This window comes from Bombina bombina, chromosome 5, assembly GCF_027579735.1.
Source record: "Bombina bombina isolate aBomBom1 chromosome 5, aBomBom1.pri, whole genome shotgun sequence".
Lineage (NCBI taxonomy): Eukaryota > Metazoa > Chordata > Amphibia > Anura > Bombinatoridae > Bombina > Bombina bombina.
Window position 1 is genome coordinate 810,654,369 of NC_069503.1, and position 18,088 is coordinate 810,672,456.

At 36.3% G+C, this 18,088-nt stretch overlaps 1 protein-coding gene across 1 annotated transcript in view; it reads left to right on the top strand.

Annotated features, from left to right (window-relative positions):
* APCDD1 (APC down-regulated 1) overlaps positions 1-16,843 on the top strand; it is a 92,508-nt gene extending 75,665 nt beyond the window's left edge. The window contains exons 4-5 of the mRNA XM_053714914.1: positions 7,870-8,191; positions 13,682-16,843. Coding sequence (XP_053570889.1) covers positions 7,870-8,191; positions 13,682-14,136 — 777 coding nt within the window. The 3' untranslated portion in view covers positions 14,137-16,843. The remainder of the gene's footprint in view (positions 1-7,869; positions 8,192-13,681) is intronic.
* The last annotated feature ends 1,245 nt before the right edge of the window (positions 16,844-18,088 follow it).

An 18,088-nucleotide genomic window follows, 5' to 3' on the forward strand; every position in this document is an offset into this window, starting at 1 on the left:
CAGACTGTTTGAAATTGGTTGCCACTTTGTATAATATTTTTTGGGTGATGTACTCCATTCAAACAAATAAAAACAAAAAAATACTTTAACTGAACTCCCAACTGTCCTTAATACCTGATTATAAATTTTGGTACGTTTTAATAATATTAATAATTATAATAATAATTATGATAATAATAATTAAAAACATAATAATAATATAAATGAACAAAATAATAATGCTTGCGTATGGCATTGGAACCCTTTTTGACAGCCAAGAAGTCAAATGTTACATATTTAATATATATGCATAGGCCTTAAATGGGTGTTGACACAGATTCAATAAAAATTCACTAGCAAAAACAAACAATGGATTTACCCTATAAACAGATAACTGAACAGATTTCATCTCAGTGAAAAACTCTTTTTATCTTTAGTGAATGTAAACCAGTGTTTTAGGAAAGTGGTGGTGATGTGTATATAAAATAATAAAGTGCGTGCTCCTGAGCCTAGCTACCTGCTTTAAACAAAGGATACCAAGAGAATAACGTAAATGTAATAACAGAAGTAAATCAGAAATAGTTTTAAAATACTACATGTTGAATAGCAGGTTGCTAGGCTCAGGAGCGTCTGGATCACTGTATGGCAGTAGTTTTGCAAAAATACTTTTAACAATTTTACATTTTAACAAGAGCACTAGATTAGCAGCAGTTTGCAGGCCATGTAATTTATCAGACACATGCACGCTACCTACCTAGGTATGCTCTTCAACAAAGAATAACTGAGAGCAAACTTAATAATAGAAGTAAATTGGGATTTTTTTTTAAATTCAATGCTCTGTCTGAATCATGAAAGAAAAAAAATGGGTTCATGTCCCTTTAATAAACTTATTAAAAGTGTATATTGTCGATTTTCTTTTGTGTGGGTTCCTTACAACAAACCTCTATTATTTCATACGTATGTCACCATCTGTCCAGTTGGGATTTGACAGAAGTTAAGAGTGGATGTTCTGACAGTGCTATTCCTATGCTCTTTGAGACAGCTGTGTGACACTCATCTCCACAGGCCTAGAAGCCATTTTTCTACCTGCTGCGCTTGAGCAGCACACAGCAGGATCTCACAAAACCGGGCTGGTGTGAGGTGTGAAGCACAGGTCTGGGGCTGCTGCAAACATACCCCCCCCCCCAAACTCTGGGGTTAAGATATCCTGAAATAGGATAAATACCTGGAAATTGAACGACCATCTTCAATTACAGAAGTAAAATGGTGGCGGTGGAAACATGGGGACAAGCCATGCAGGGCCTAATCATGCAACATTTTCAGCAGCTCAAAATAGAACTTAGATTTATGCTCCTCATAATACCAACATACCATGTAACTCCCTCTGAGTGGGCTACATAGGGGTCCTTTCTATCAGAGTCTACACAAAATATTGTGGAAGTACCAACTGATTCAGAGGCTATCATCACTAGACAGGCACCTACCCGCCCACACACAGCACAACATCTTACTGCCGGATTGAGCATTCAAGAAGCACAGCTAGATGGACAGATCTATACACTAGAAGAACCAAGCTCAACTATAAAGAAAGCAGGTAATGATTTACAGATCTTGTCCTTGATTCCAAATGACTACCGCGCAGATCCCCGCTACAGATATCTAGGAGGCTGGGGTAACGATCTCAAGTCACTGAAGTTTGGGAGCCCCTCCTATACACTTTTGGCTCAGGTCATCATCGGCTCAGGAGTCACCTATGATATATGCGACCCACTTAAATGGTCCATCCAGGGAACTGAAATGATCTTAATGAAACGGCTAGATGCTACTCCAGCAGACACCTATAGCCAGAATTGCATGAAAATGGTCATTGGCTGATATTGATGTAAGCTCCGGTATAAGATCAATAATGCAGGGACTCTAGCAGTATATCTACTTCGGTAATGAACTTCCCTCAGGCACAAACTGTCAAAATAAGTTGCCATTTTCTATATTACGGTTAGTAACTCTACCTCGGGACTGAACAATCATGGTGAATCAAAAACTGATATTGAGTAAAAGCTACCTACGCCACTTCAACCCCATTAGATATATCTCTATGAAGACATTTTGGCTTGAGACTCTTCATGATAGTCACCCAATCATTCCCAGCAGCTGGCTGATTGAACGCTTATTTCATACCCTAAATATAAATGTGGTGTTGAGGCTTATGTTTTCTGACTAGACTCCTACCCTTATTGTTGGTTGCTCATGTTGTTTACCCTGCTTAGTATTATGCCTGCATATGTTCCAATGCTTTATACTAAACATTGTGACTGAGGATTTACAGGGCTCCTACTTTAGATAATTGCTATACAAATAGCTCCTATTTTCTTATTCCCCATTATATATTATATTAGTTTTGAGTCATACACATTTAGTGACGCTATACAGTTACATTAGTTGCTTGGGGCCGGAGCAACTTGGTAATCTTAATATTAAAGTCTCTTTCATATAATCCGCTGACAGTGGACTGTCTCATATGGTCTCAGATTTTAGCTGAGCCCTAACTAGGGGAAATAATTTGTAAAATAGAATACCTATGCATGATTATATACACACTGCCCTGATGCCTTTAGGTATATTATTTTATGTTTATTGCAGAGTTATATACCCTACATATGCACATAATTACCTAGGGGAAAACTGACGTTTGACAGTACTTTAGTAAGAACATGGTTTATTTCTTACCGTTTTCACCTAACATCCTTATAGTGTATTCTCTGTTATAGTGTTTTAATGCTATGATATAGTATACTGTTTAGTTTTTCACTTATAGTTGCTAAAGGTTCAAGAGTGACTCTATATGATTGTTACCTGCAAATATTGGGTATTAAGTTTCGATCCTAGATAACATGTGGGAGCTTACTGATCACAGTTGCTAAAGAGTACCTGAATGCTTAAAAATGACTGGGATTTACTATGACAGATTCTGTAAACCAACTATGTAAGCAGCCTGACTAATTTAGAGTATGATCCAGCCCTCCAAAACAGTATGATTTCCTTTAAACCCCCCAGGTAAACCCCTTAAAACAAGCTTTTTCGTGGTTTACTCACTTCACACCCCCATACAATATAGATCTGTTCATATATAACACCCTCCAATGAGTATTTGCATTATTTAGTATTTGTCACCGCACACAATATTATTATAGTTCTATCATCTTTGCTCAATATTTGATCTTCAACAAGCATCCAAGACCGAGAGAGAGAAATGAGGTTTCTTGAACATGTTATACTTGAGCTTTCTAGTTTGATACACATTTATGAAGTGTTAATATTGTGAGCTTGGATATAAGTCTGGAATATATAACTGCAATTAATATGGAAAGTGAGAAAATTTACTATTCTACAAAACTGAGTGTATGAACCGATTTGTTTACGATATTTGTAATTCTTTAAAGAAACCTCAATAAATAATAAATAAATAAAAAGTGCAAATATAAAAAAAAAATGAAATATTGCAGCTTTTGCTGAATTTATATTATTTGCTAATTTTATCTGATAATTTAGGTGCACTTAATTTATAGTACCATACATCCCAAAATCTCCTGAATAATACACCAGCCTGGAAGGTGGAGTCAGGGTGGAAATGTGCACAGTCAACATGGTGTAGGTGGAGCTAGTTATGCTGTCGGTGGAGTCATAGCAGTCGGAGTGGCAGGGATAGACAGTCCCCAATCTCACTTATAGGTAAAGGAGAAATGTGACACAGAGTGAAAAAGATTCCAAGTCACGACTCTTCCTTAAAATGCAGGACAGTTGAGAGTTCTACAACCTATGTTGTTGTTTTTTGTTTGTTTTTAGTGCTCATTTGGTTTCTTTGAACCTCTACTTCAAGATCCATGCTGTGCACTTCAGTGATGAGGCCGCAGTGAGTTCGTTTTGCGTGCACCTAGATCTGCTTCCCTCTTGCTACATTAAGCTGAATTTACATTTTTTAAAATTGAGGGATTTGAGCAATTTTTGTATAATAAAGATTGGATGTTTTACACAATCCCTTGGTTCTTGGTTGGTTCTTCTTAGTGCCTGGAACGATGTTTTATTATCTTTTTAAAGTGATGGTAAACTTTCCCCTTTGTATAAACATATCCGGATGGAGTCTACTTGACAATTTTTTTTGTTTAAAAAGATAGATAATCCCTTTATTACCCAGTCCCTGTTTTTGCATAAACAATATATATTAATATACTTTTTTTTATCTCTGTGATTACCTTGTATCTAAGCCTCTGCAGACTTCCCCTATCTCAGTTCTTTTGAAAGACATGAATTTTAGCCATTCAATGCTGACTCATAAATAACACCACAGGAGTGAGCATGATATTATCTATATGACACACATGAACTAGCATTGTCTAACTGTAAAAAACTGTCAAAATTCACTGAAATAAGAGGCAGTTCAACTGCTTAGAAATCAATAAATAAACCTACCTAGGTTTAGCTTTCAGCAAAGAATACCAAAAGAACAAAGCACATTTGATGATAAAAGTAAATTGCATGCCCTATATAAATAACGGAAGTTTAATTTTGACTTGACTGTCCCTTTTAATTCATCAGTTGTAATGAAGATGCACTATAACTTAACATACTTTTTAATATAACTCTGAAATTCAAATACACCACTCTCCAGCCGCCCACTTCAAAAGTAATTTTTTTGTGAGCTAGTGGTCTGAACTGTTATCCAATCAGTGCTTTAGTTGTACAGCACTTTGTTTGTAGCTAGAGCACTGATTGGAGATAGAATAGTTCAAACTGTTAGTTCACCAAAAAGTGGGCAGCTGGAGCGCAGGGTTTTTGAATTTCATCGCTATACTAAAAAAGTTAGTTATTGTGCATCTTGATTACAGGTAATAATTAAACTCCATCTAAAATATTGCTAACATTCTGGGTCTGTTTATACATAGGGGAAAGTTTACCATCACTTTAAGATGCAGATTTTTTTTTAAAATGCATTGGACGTGCACCATATTTATAATGATCCATACTTACGTCAACAAGTTTATTTTAATTGCATATTGCATACATCTTTCAGCTCATAAAGGCCACAATGAATGAATCTCTGTTTTCAAATGAAAACTAATGAGACTGCTTTTACATTTTATTGGCTAAGAAAAGACAATTATATTGTGCTTCAAAACAAGGTTCCTCATAGATTTTTCCACAAGATTTTAGGATCCTATAAAATGGTCCCTGTGAATATTGTTATTGAGGGTAGAATGTGTTCTACACATAGATTATCAGGCCTGGGGGTATGAATACGTAATTAAAGGCACATTTTCGAACATTAAAGAAACAGACCAATTAAACTACATCTTCAGCCAAAATTCCTATTACATTTTTGCCTTACAATCATACAGGCGTCTGGTACATGGAAACAATTAAAATACTAAAAATGCAGACTACAGTTATTTGTTTTGATGAGTTATATACTTAAATATGACTTGCTATCTATAAATACAAACAGAAGTATGTCTGTCAAAATATTTTGTATTACTTGAACAGTATATGCAACCAGTATAGATTGGTGGTTAAATGTCAGTTTGTTGACATTTAAACGACTGAACAAATGTTTGACATTTCCTTTGACATCTGAATGTTTCTAGAGAGAACAATGTGACATTTGAATATTCAAATTAAATTTTAAAATATTACATTTGAATATTGATTCCAGTAGCCATAAATTGAAGGGTTTGAATCAACATTCAAAAGCTAAATTGAGAAATTAACAGCTGTTTGCAAAAACAATGATCTAATTTGGTCAGTGTATTCATTATTTTAACAAATGTGGCAAAACATTCACCAATCCATACTGGTGACAAGATTCATAATGTTCTTTTATTTATTTATGAGTGAGAGCTTTCACCAGATAATGTGATAAATGTTTCTAGTTCCAGTTTTGTGTGGCTTTGTCCTTTACTTGTTGTTGGTAACATGTAATACAGAACAGAGCTGCAACAATAAAAAGTAATTCATGCAAACAAATATGTCCTCCAAGAAACAGCAGAAAATATTCTAATCAAGATCAAAGAGTGCTTTGATACCACATCAAACACAGTACAATTCCTTATTCTTCACAATACTAAAGTGCACTGCACAGCAAGTCAAGTTAAAAGCAGCATAAGAATTGTATTTTAACCATTTTTCTACCAGATTTTATTTTTTATATCAATTTTTTCTAAAATACATCATGTTTTTTTATTTGCGTTTGTCTGTAGCTCAAGCTAAGCTTTACAATGTGTGTTACGTTGTAGTACATTTCCTACGCCTAACATGGCAATAATATGCACATTTGATTATAAGCAGTATTTGGTGGTACTGTGTTTCTTGTGGGTAACAAGAATTTAAAAGGACATTTAAGTAATTTTACATAAATAATATATATATATCAGCAATCCAATACTGTAGAACGGTCATTTTTTAGCACATTTTTATTATTATGCAATCCTGAAAAGTCTCTTGAGTATTGTATTTCTTACATATTTTGCTGCGAACAGATGGGGAAAGGTATAAATCAGATCTTGCACTGATCAAGCAGTCACTGTATACTATGGGGCATATCTATCAAGCTCCGGATATGAAGCTTGAGGCCCCGTGTTTCTAAAGACCGCTGCTCCATAACCATGTCCACCTGCTCTGAGCAGACGGACACACTTCGCCACAATTCAACCCGATCAGGTTGATTGACACCCCCTGCTGGCGGCCAATTGGCCGCGAATATGCAGTGAGCGGCGTTGCACCAGCAGCTCACAAGAGCTGCTGGCACAATGCTGAATATGGAGAGCGTATTGCTCTCCGCATTCAGCGAGGTCTGGCGGACCTGATTGGCACTGTCGGACCAGAACCGCCAGACCTTTGATAAATATCCCCCTATGTTGCAAGATCAGTATTCTGAATTCTGCAGGATGCACTCCAGCCTCTCTATTTTCAGTGGTTAATTACAGGGAAAGTGGGCAAAATAAACACCAATATTTTAAAAGTAAAACAGCAGGCTTACATCAAAGGAGACAGAAGATTCTGTAGGTGCCATATGATTTTAAATTCATCCACCAGACCACTGAAATCCTTTCAGAGGCCACTGCCAAATGCTGACATGTATAAAACATGGTGCCTATCTTTGGAAAACCAACCCAGATTAAAGTGATTGTAAACGTAATCGTTATGGGAGAAATCAGTGTAACTATGATCAAAATGTAACCTAACTTTCATTCATGATTGGCCAGATGAAGAAACGACACTGAAAAAATTAAAGTGTAGATTGGCGCCTGGTGGAAGAGCGGTATGAGTAAATCTGAGCGATTAGCCCTCGAAACACTTATTTAGAAGCAAAAAAAGTAATCATAAATGAATGTGGGGTTAGATTTTGATCATAGTTACACTGATTACTCCCATAACGATTAAGTTTACAATCGTAAAACTTCACAAAGTATTGTGGGTATTTGAAGACTTTAAAAAAAAAAAAATTATCTTTAAAATGATGAAAAATAGTCAAAACATTAAAACTACAGATATATTCTGCCTTCCAAAGGAACCTTAATCACAGACATGTCCTTCTTTGAAGGCTACTGGACTTTTGGGGCCCATTGAACTTTTTAATCTCCATAAACATAATTCACATACATTGACTTTTCGGAAAGATTAGGAGCCACTCCTTAGACTACCTGCATAATGTTCCAGTACTAATACTGTATATTCATAACTATATATTACAGTGCTGCTTTTACTCTGTCACTAACCATGGGGAAAACATCTGAGTAGACTAACAGCAGACTGTGAACAAGTAGTTAGGAACTGTGGTGAATATTGATAAGAAAAATTGTCTTCTGGGATGCTTACTCTTGTATGTTTGTGTTTCAGAACCATGACCAGTCTTGCATCGCCTGCAGAATCATCTCCCGCTCAGATGAATATCACCCTCCAATTCTCCCTCCCAAAGCAGACCTGACGGTTGGACTAAATGGGGAGTGGGTAAGCCAGAGGTGTGAAGTACGACCTGAAGTCCTCTTCCTCACAAGACATTTCATCTTCCACGATAATAACCACACCTGGGAAGGATTTTACTATCATTATTCAGATCCAATCTGCAAGCACCCTACTTTTACCATCTATGCCAAGGGCCGGTATAGCAGGGGAGTGCACTCGTCTAAAGTCATGGGCGGAACTGAATTTGTGTTTAAAGGTAAGTTAGATGCTCATAGTTCACTTAGTATAGGAAACGCTCACATCTTCTAGACAGGCGAAGTAGGAGGTACTGTGTAGGAAACTTCAGATATTAAATACCATTTTATTTGTGATTTTTAATATTCATATAAAACAATTTGAGAATGTAAAATAAAATGCTTATGAGCAGTAAAACAACTTTGCTCTCTTCAAAGCTGTTCTCCTATTTTGAGCCCTTAAAGGGAAAGAAAGGTCAAAATTGAAATGTACATGGGTGCACTTTAATTTGAAATATAAGATTTTTTTTCAATATACTTCCATTAGCAAAAGTGCTTCTAGTAAAAGTAATTACTGTTTTTCTGCAGCATATGCACATATGCTGTGAGGGCCCATGAACTAATATTCAAACACCACACCTTCTCAGAAGCTGGCAGTGTGGTGTATTACTTCTCAATATGTAATTTGTGTCATACAATCCACTGCTGACTCTCTGAGAAGGATATGTGTGTATGCTGCAGGAAAACAGTAATACATTTTACCAGAAGCATTTTTGCTAATGCAAGTATATTGCATAATGCTTACATTTGAAATTGAAGTGCAACCAAGCACATTTCATTTTTGACCTATCGTTTTTTCTTCCTTCTCTTGCTATCTTTATTTAAAAAGTAGGAATGTAAAGCTTAATAGCCGGTCCATTTTTGGTTCAGAACCTGCGTTATGCTTCCTTATTGATTTGCTAAATGTAGTCACCAATAAGCAAGTGCTATCCATGGTGCTGAACCTAAAATGGGCCGGCTCCTAAACTTAACAGTACTGCTTTTTAAATAAAGATAGCAAGAAAACAAAGAAAAAATTATAATAGGAGTAAATTAGAAAGTTGCTTAAAATTGCATGCTCTATCTGATTCAACAAAAGATAAGTGAAGTCGTCTTGCAAAGTAAATCTCCAAACTTGTTTTTATTCTTCAAATTAAAAATGAGGTAAAGTAACAGCAAACACACAGAACGGCTTACGCTTTTTCGGCTTGTAGCCATATTCATAGCCTACTGTGTCATCCTACAACATCCATTTAAAAAGGGTACAAAAATCATTGATTGGTTAAAAACAATTAAGACTATATACGTTTGAGCCAATCATATGTAACCATTCACTCAAAGTATAATACAGCACCAACACTAACATATGAATATCAAACTAAGAGTAGTTAACAAATTTAGATACATTTAGAGAGCTGCACATCTTGGGCGCGATCCGATATAGATCGCAGTTTGCGGCGCAAGCGAGGGAACCGGCGTCGCCCGCAGTTTCAGCTCGCAACTCGAGCTATCCCATATAGGTCGCCGTCAGATGCTAACGTGCCGTAAGTCTGACAAACCAGCGATGTCCAGAAATCTGCGTAAGTACAAATTTCTGGCGTCGCCAGTGACTTGCGGCACGTTAGAAACTGCCGGCGCCTATAAAACCTGACTAAAGTCTAAAACACCCGCACTGTCTAACACGCCTCCCTAACATAGCCCAACAAGTCTAACACGCCTCCCTAACATAGCCCAACAAGTCTAACACGCCTCCCTAACATAGCCCGCACTGTCTAACCCTCTATCCGCTATCCCCCCTCACTAGCCTAACAATAAAAAAGCTATTAACCCCTAAACCGCCGCTCCCGTACCCCGCCGCAACCTAATAAAGTTATTAACCCCTAAACCGCCGCTCCCGTACCCCGCCGCCAGCTATATTATATCTATAACCCCCTAAAGTGAGCCCCTAACACCGCCGCCATCTATATTAAAATTATTAACCCCTAATGTAAGCCCCTTACACCGCCGCCATCTCTATTAAAATGATTAACCCCTAATTTAATCTACCTACCCCGCCACCAGCTATATTATCTATATTAACCCTAAGTATATTATAGTTAATATAGGTATTACATTATATATATTAACTATATTAACCCTAATTATATTAGGGTTAATATAGTTACTATAGTATTTATATTAACTATATTAACTCTATCTAACCCTAACTAAATTTATATTAAATTAATCTAATTAATTTATAAACTAAAATATTCCTATTTAAATCTAAATACTTACCTATAAAATAAACCCTAAGATAGCTACAATATAATTAATAATTACATTGTAGCTATGTTAGGGTTAATATTTATTTTACAGGTAAATTGTTAATTATTTTAACTAGGTATAATAGATATTAAATAGTTATTAACTATTTAATATCTACCTAGTTAAAATAATTACCCAATTACCTGTAAAATAAATCCTAACCTAAGTTATAAATACACCTACACTATCAATAAATTAAATAAAGTACAAACATCTATCTAAAAATACAATTAAATTAACTAAACTAAATTACAAAAAAAAACAAACACTAAATTACAAAAAATAAAAAAAAGATTACAAGATATTTAAGCTAATTACACCTATTCTAAGCCCCCTAATAAAATAATAAACCCCCAAAATAAAAAAAATTCCCTGCCCTATTCTAAATTAAACATATTTCAAAGCTCTTTACCTTACCAGCCCTTAAAAGGGCCTTTTGTGGGGCATGCCCCAAAGAATTCAGCTCTTTTGCATTCAACAAATACAATCCCCCCCCCCCATTACAACCCACCACCCACATACCCCTATTCTAAACCCACCCAAACCCCCCTTAAAAAAGCCTAACACTACCCCCCTGAAGATCTCCCTACCTTGTCTTCACCACACCGGGCCGAACTCCTGATCCGATCCGGGCGATGTCGTCCTCCAAGCGGCAAAGAAGAATTCTTCCTCCGGCGATGTCATCCTCCAAGCGGCAAAGAAGAATTCTTCCTCCGGCGACGTCTTCCTCCAAGCGGCAGCAAAGTCTTCATTCTTCCGGCGGCATCTTCAATCTTCTTTCTTCGCTCCGCCGCCGCGGAGCATCCATCCCGGCCGACTGCTAAACTTGGAATGAGGTACCTTTAAATGACGTCATCCAAGATGGCGTCCGCCGAATTCCGATTGGCTGATAGGATTCTATCAGCCAATCGGAATTAAGTTAAAAAAATCTGATTGGCTGATTGAATCAGCCAATCAGATTCAAGTTCAATCCGATTGGCTGATCCAATCAGCCAATCAGATTGAGCTAGCATTCTATTGGCTGATCGGAACAGCCAATAGAATGCGAGCTCAATCTGATTGGCTGATTGGATCAGCCAATCGGATTGAACTTGAATCTGATTGGCTGATTCAATCAGCCAATCAGATTTTTTTAACTTAATTCCGATTGGCTGATAGAATCCTATCAGCCAATCGGAATTCGGCGGACGCCATCTTGGATGACGTCATTTAAAGGTACCTCATTCCAAGTTTAGCAGTCGGCCGGGATGGATGCTCCGCGGCTGCGGAGCGAAGAAAGAAGATTGAAGATGCCGCCGGAAGAATGAAGACTTTGCTGCCGCTTGGAGGAAGACGTCGCCGGAGGAAGAATTCTTCTTTGCCGCTTGGAGGATGACATCGCCGGAGGAAGAATTCTTCTTTGCCGCTTGGAGGACGACATCGCCCGGATCGGATCAGGAGTTCGGCCCGGTGTGGTGAAGACAAGGTAGGGAGATCTTCAGGGGGGTAGTGTTAGGCTTTTTTAAGGGGGGTTTGGGTGGGTTTAGAATAGGGGTATGTGGGTGGTGGGTTGTAATGGGGGGGGGGGATTGTATTTGTTGAATGCAAAAGAGCTGAATTCTTTGGGGCATGCCCCACAAAAGGCCCTTTTAAGGGCTGGTAAGGTAAAGAGCTTTGAAATATGTTTAATTTAGAATAGGGCAGGGAATTTTTTTTATTTTGGGGGTTTATTATTTTATTAGGGGGCTTAGAATAGGTGTAATTAGCTTAAAAATCTTGTAATCTTTTTTTTATTTTTTGTAATTTAGTGTTTGTTTTTTTTTGTAATTTAGTTTAGTTAATTTAATTGTATTTTTAGATAGATGTTTGTAGTTTAGTTAATTTATTGATAGTGTAGGTGTATTTATAACTTAGGTTAGGATTTATTTTACAGGTAATTGGGTAATTATTTTAACTAGGTAGATATTAAATAGTTAATAACTATTTAATATCTATTATACCTAGTTAAAATAATTAACAATTTACCTGTAAAATAAATATTAACCCTAACATAGCTACAATGTAATTATTAATTATATTGTAGCTATCTTAGGGTTTATTTTATAGGTAAGTATTTAGATTTAAATAGGAATATTTTAGTTTATAAATTAATTAGATTAATTTAATATAAATATAGTTAGGGGTGTTAGTGTTAGATAGAGTTAATATAGTTAATATAAATACTATAGTAACTATATTAACCCTAATATAATTAGGGTTAATATAGTTAATATATATAATGTAATAACTATATTAACTATAATATACTTAGGGTTAATATAGATAATATAGCTGGCGGCGGGGTAGGTAGATTAAATTAGGGGTTAATCATTTTAATAGAGATGGCGGCGGTGTAAGGGGCTTACATTAGGGGTTAATAATATTAATATAGCTGGCGGCGGTATAGGGGGATTAGATTAGGGGTTAATAATTTTTATATAGGTGGCGGCGGTGTAAGGGGTCAGATTAGGGGATAGATAAGGTAGATGGCGGCGGTTTTAGAGGCTCACAGTAGGGGGCTAGTTTATGTAGATGGCGGCGGGGTCCGGGAGCGGCGGTTTAGGGGGTAATAACTTTATTAGGGATTTCGGGGGGGGGGGGGATCGCGGTTGACAGGGAGATAGACATTGCGCATGCGTTAGGTGTTAGGTTTATTTTCTAGTTAGTTTAGGGAGTTACGGGGCTCCAATAGTCAGCGTAAGGCTTCTTACGGCTGCTTTTTGTGGCGAGGTGAAAATGGAGTAAGTTTTCTCCATTTTCGCCACGTAAGTCCTTACGCTGCATATTGGATACCAAACTGCGCGGGTTTGGTATACCTGCCTATGGCCCAAAAAACTGCGGGCGACGGCAGAAATATACGCGCGTAACTTCTAGCTTACGCCGTATATAGGATACCAAATCCGCGCAATTATTGGCGTCGCCGGCTTTTGCGGGCGACGATTTTTATCGGATCGACCCCCCTTGAATTAATGAGTTAACACATTGCCTGACGTGTCCTACATAAGGAAAAAATACTCATGAAAATCATAATTTTGTATGTATTGACATACAAAATCATGATACAATAACATAATGATATTGAATTCATATCTATATCCTTGGACAAATCATCTGAATGTTGAAATAAAAATTGGGTTTAGTATCCCTTTAATTTTCTATACTAACAAACAGTATACTATCACTTTGAGCATAAGAATCACCACATTCACCAACAGTTTAGCTACATATTTGTTTTATTTGTTAAATTTCACTCTTTGACATTAGCCCCACTCCACCATAACCGTATCATAATTCCAAAAAACTGATGATATGTACATATATATATGTGTGTGTTTTTGTGTAAAGAGTAACTTAAACTTATCTTACAGTAAATCACATGAAGGTGACACCCATGGATTTCGCTACAGCTTCTTTGCTAAACGTATTTAATGGTGATGAATGTGGGGCTGAAGGTTCGTGGCAAGTTGGAATAGAGCAAGACGTTACTCACACCAATGGCTGTGTAGCCCTAGGTATCCGTCTCCCTCACACAGAATATGAGCTGTTTAGAATGGAGCAAGATGCCAGAGGAAGATACTTGCTTTTCAATGGCCAAAGGCCGAGTGATGGCTCCAGCCCAGACAGACCAGAGAGAAGAGCAACATCATATCAAGTACCACTTGTACAATGTGCCTCCTCAAGTATAAGGCACGAGGCCACAATGGAAGGGCACCAGCGCTTTCTCATCAAAAATTTTGCAGCCAGCATCTTCCTTCCTGGTGTATTTTTCCAAAGCCTTCTTATCTTTATTTGTACTTTAACATATTCAGTCATTCTCAGCTAAAAATAATAAGAAAGATTTTGTCAAACGTAATTATCATGGGACCAAAACTTCTCTTTCTTTGAAGAAAGGACATTTGTTTACTTGACGCACTTGGATGCCTGAGAACTGTTGTCAGCATTGTTGTTCCTCTCCCCCTGTTATCCCTCCCTTTCACCTCTTCCTCTGGCCTTCTTTTTAGATGGTTAACCCATTGTGTTTGAAGTTTGGGCTTTGAACTTTACCCAGCCTGACCCAGCCTTATGTGACTGCTCAGCTGTAATTGCACTTTAGGTTGGCAGGCATATTTCTACTTATATTTTGCCGAAGCAAAAGCCGTTTACACACCAGTGAAGCTCAAATTTTGTCTGTGCCATATTGCTGTTTAGAACTTTCTAAAAGAAAAAATACATATTCCTAACAAGATTTATCCTGCTACTTAAAAATTAACTCAAACTTTTTCTGCTGCCTAAGGATACTACAGCTATAACCTACTGGCAACAAAGGAGTTAAAAATAGTGTTGTATATATGTGGGTAATGTATATAAATATATATGAAAAATGCAATGATTTATCTGGACATATTACATGTTTTAAACCAAAGAACAAAGACATGGCTAGTTTTAATGTAAGTGTAGATATATGTAGAATTTACAAATGCAAGATAATTTAATATTATCATTCTTATATTTTTTAAAAAAGAAATGTAAATTTCTGAGACAAGCTTATTAAGACAATCATGAATGTTCTGTTCATGTTTAGTTTATTTATACATTTGTAATAACTTAGAAAAAAAAATATTTCTTTAGAAAGAAACTTCCTATGTCTCATACTGGTAATGTAAAAAGAATACTTCAACTCACTAAGACAAGCTTGTTTCTGTGCATTATTTTAATTTGCTTGGTAAATCAGTTTTGGGCAAGATATACAACATTACAGAAACCATCGGTGTTAGTAATAAACTTGTAAGTTAATTTCCAATAAATTGCCATCAGGTTATTGTTTTTTGTTTGTTTTTTTGTTTTGTTTTTTTTTGGGGGGGGGTTCTAAGGGAAAAAGAAAATACATTAATAATCTGTCTGACTATAGCAGTGACCTGATAGTGTAGTGGACAAGTAAGACGTTGCAGTAAATCAGCAAGAAATTAGTATTTTTCCTGGCTAACATTATGTAGACTAGTAACTTTTTTTCTTCTGGGATAGTAACTTTTCTTCCCTAACTCGTAAAGTAAAATGATACTCCTAAATATATAGTAACACAGTCGGTGGTCTGATTCACCAAAATAGTCAACCACCTACTACGTTTATGTCATAGAATTGTGTGGCTACAAGAATTTTCACAACTATAGTGCCAATTTATTAAACTTACCTTTTTCCCTAAATCTTTAACTTTAATAAATTTGCACTATAGTTATGAAAATTCTTGTGAGTGCTGAATTCTATGACATCTATATAAAAATGTGTGCATGGGTCATTGTATGTAGAGGTAGCCAGAGTTGTACATTAGATAGTATGGGCTAGATTACAAGTGAAGAGCTAAGTTATCACACGCCCGCAAATGGACGAGCTCGCGGTAGCAACTAGCACTCAGATCTGATCTCTGGTTAATTTCTAAAATAGCCCCAAAAGCCCTCAAAATAGGGCATTGTGGTTTTTTTATTTAAAAAAGTGAAGTTTTTTTTTTTTTTTTTCAAATAAAAAAACAAATAAAAAAACAACTGCACTAAGAAGTTTTTAGGGTCTAAAGTTGGCAGGTGTGGAGTGGTAGAAAAAAAACGGCACTGAAAAGTGCCTTTACATTGCTGTCTATGGGAACTGTGTGTTCCTGTAAATATATATGTATATGCTTATATGCATATATATTTATGTGTTAATATGTGTATATCAGCATATACATATATATATTTACTTACCCTCTTTGCTGATGATGATGATGTCTCTGACAGCATCAGAACGAGGCTCCCATTTGAACCTATGGAAGCGCGCTCGCATGAACACAATGCGTTTGCATTGCTGTTAGCTTGTAATATCAGCGCACATAAGCGCTCCACTTGTAATCTGACCCTAAATTTGTATACTATACAATAACTGGTGTCTGCAACAACTTTGTGTCCTTAGGTGTTATGGATAACATAGCCATACTCTGCCATTGTTAGATATTCAACAGAAAAGATACTAGAGCACCAACACAGTATCTCTAAACCTAACAAATCTTTGAAAATAAAAAATAAATATATAAAATTTAATAAAACAATTCAATAGCTTAATAATATGTAAAGCATATTATCAAAATCTTGACATATTGATTATAAAATCCTGCGTGAAATATATATATATTAAAAATAGTTGCACTAGCACTGCATAAGAAGGCTATATTTCTGGCTGCATCATGTCTGCCCAGACTGATCAAATATTACGCGTTTCATGACACACCCTTCCTTTTGCACTGTTTTTGAATAAACTCTGATGGATATTGGTTTATTGATAATATGAAGCACCTGTGCTATTTGCACACCAACCATATATTTTACTTGTACTGCAGCAATCATAATTGGCATTTGCTAATTAGGCGTGTTGTTGATTTTTGTTGTATTTGCCATATGCAGTATTGTAAATCATAACAACTGTTTTATTTTAGAAGCCAACGATTACAAAACGCACTGATGTTACCTCTATTCATCTTTTCTCTAATGCTTTCATGAACTGTAATAAATTTGTTTTAAAAACCTCTACATTGACGACTTTCACTTTTTCTTATAACATTTTACACATAAAAAATATATATATCATGTTTAAGCATTTATTAAACACCGAAAATATTTTTTTTCTTAAAAAAATGTTAAATGGATGTTATTTAAATGTAATATATCAGTATCAGTTGTATATTTTTGACTAATGTTAACTGATGATAAGGACAACTCCTACAAATCTATTGGTGAAGAGGGACACAAAATCATTGAAGTAGAAATTCTACACTTTTTTTTACCATAGATTTGGTTAGTTACTCAAACTATTTCACAAAGCCTCAAATGAAAAAAACTAAATGTATGCTTACCTGATAAATTACTTTCTTTTACGATATGACGAGTCCACAGATTTTATCCTTACTTGTGGGATATTAACCTCCTGCTAACAGGAAGTGGCAAAGAGCACCACAGCAGAGCTGTACATATAGCCCCTCCCTTCCCCTCCACCTCCAGTCATTCAGCCGAAGGTTATAGGAAGAGAAAAGGAAAGGCTAAAAAGGTGCAGAGGTGACTGAAGTTTACAAAAAATATAAAGAAAAACTGTCTTAAAAAGAACAGTGTGGGCCGTGGACTCGTCATATCGTAAAAGAAAGTAATTTATCAGGTAAGCATAAATTTAGTTTTATTTTACAAAGATATGACGAGTCCACGGATTTCATCCTTACTTGTGGGAAAACAATACCAAAGCAATAGGACACGGATGAAAGGGAGGGACAAGACAGGAACCTAAACGGAAGGCACCACTGCTTGAAGAACCTTTCTCCCAAAGATAGCCTCAGAAGAAGCAAAAGTATCAAATTTGTAAAATTTGGAAAAAGTGTGAAGGGACAACCAAGTCGCAGCCTTACAAATCTGTTCAACAGATGCATCGTTTTTAAAAGCCCATGTGGAAGCCACAGCCCTAGTAGAATGAGCCGTAATTCTTTCAGGAGGCTGCTGTCCAGCAGTCTCATATGCCAGGCGGATGATACTTCTTAGCCAAAAAGAAAGAGAGGTAGCCGTAGCTTTCTGACCCCTACGCTTTCCGGAATAAACAATGAATAATGAAGATGATTGACGGAAATCCTTAGTTGCCTGTAAGTAAAACTTTAAGGCACGGACCACATCCAAGTTATGTAACATACGCTCCTTCTTAGAAGAAGGATTAGGACACAAGGAAGGAACAACAATTTCCTGATTAATATTCTTATTCGAAACAACCTTAGGAAGAAAACCAGGTTTGGTACGTAA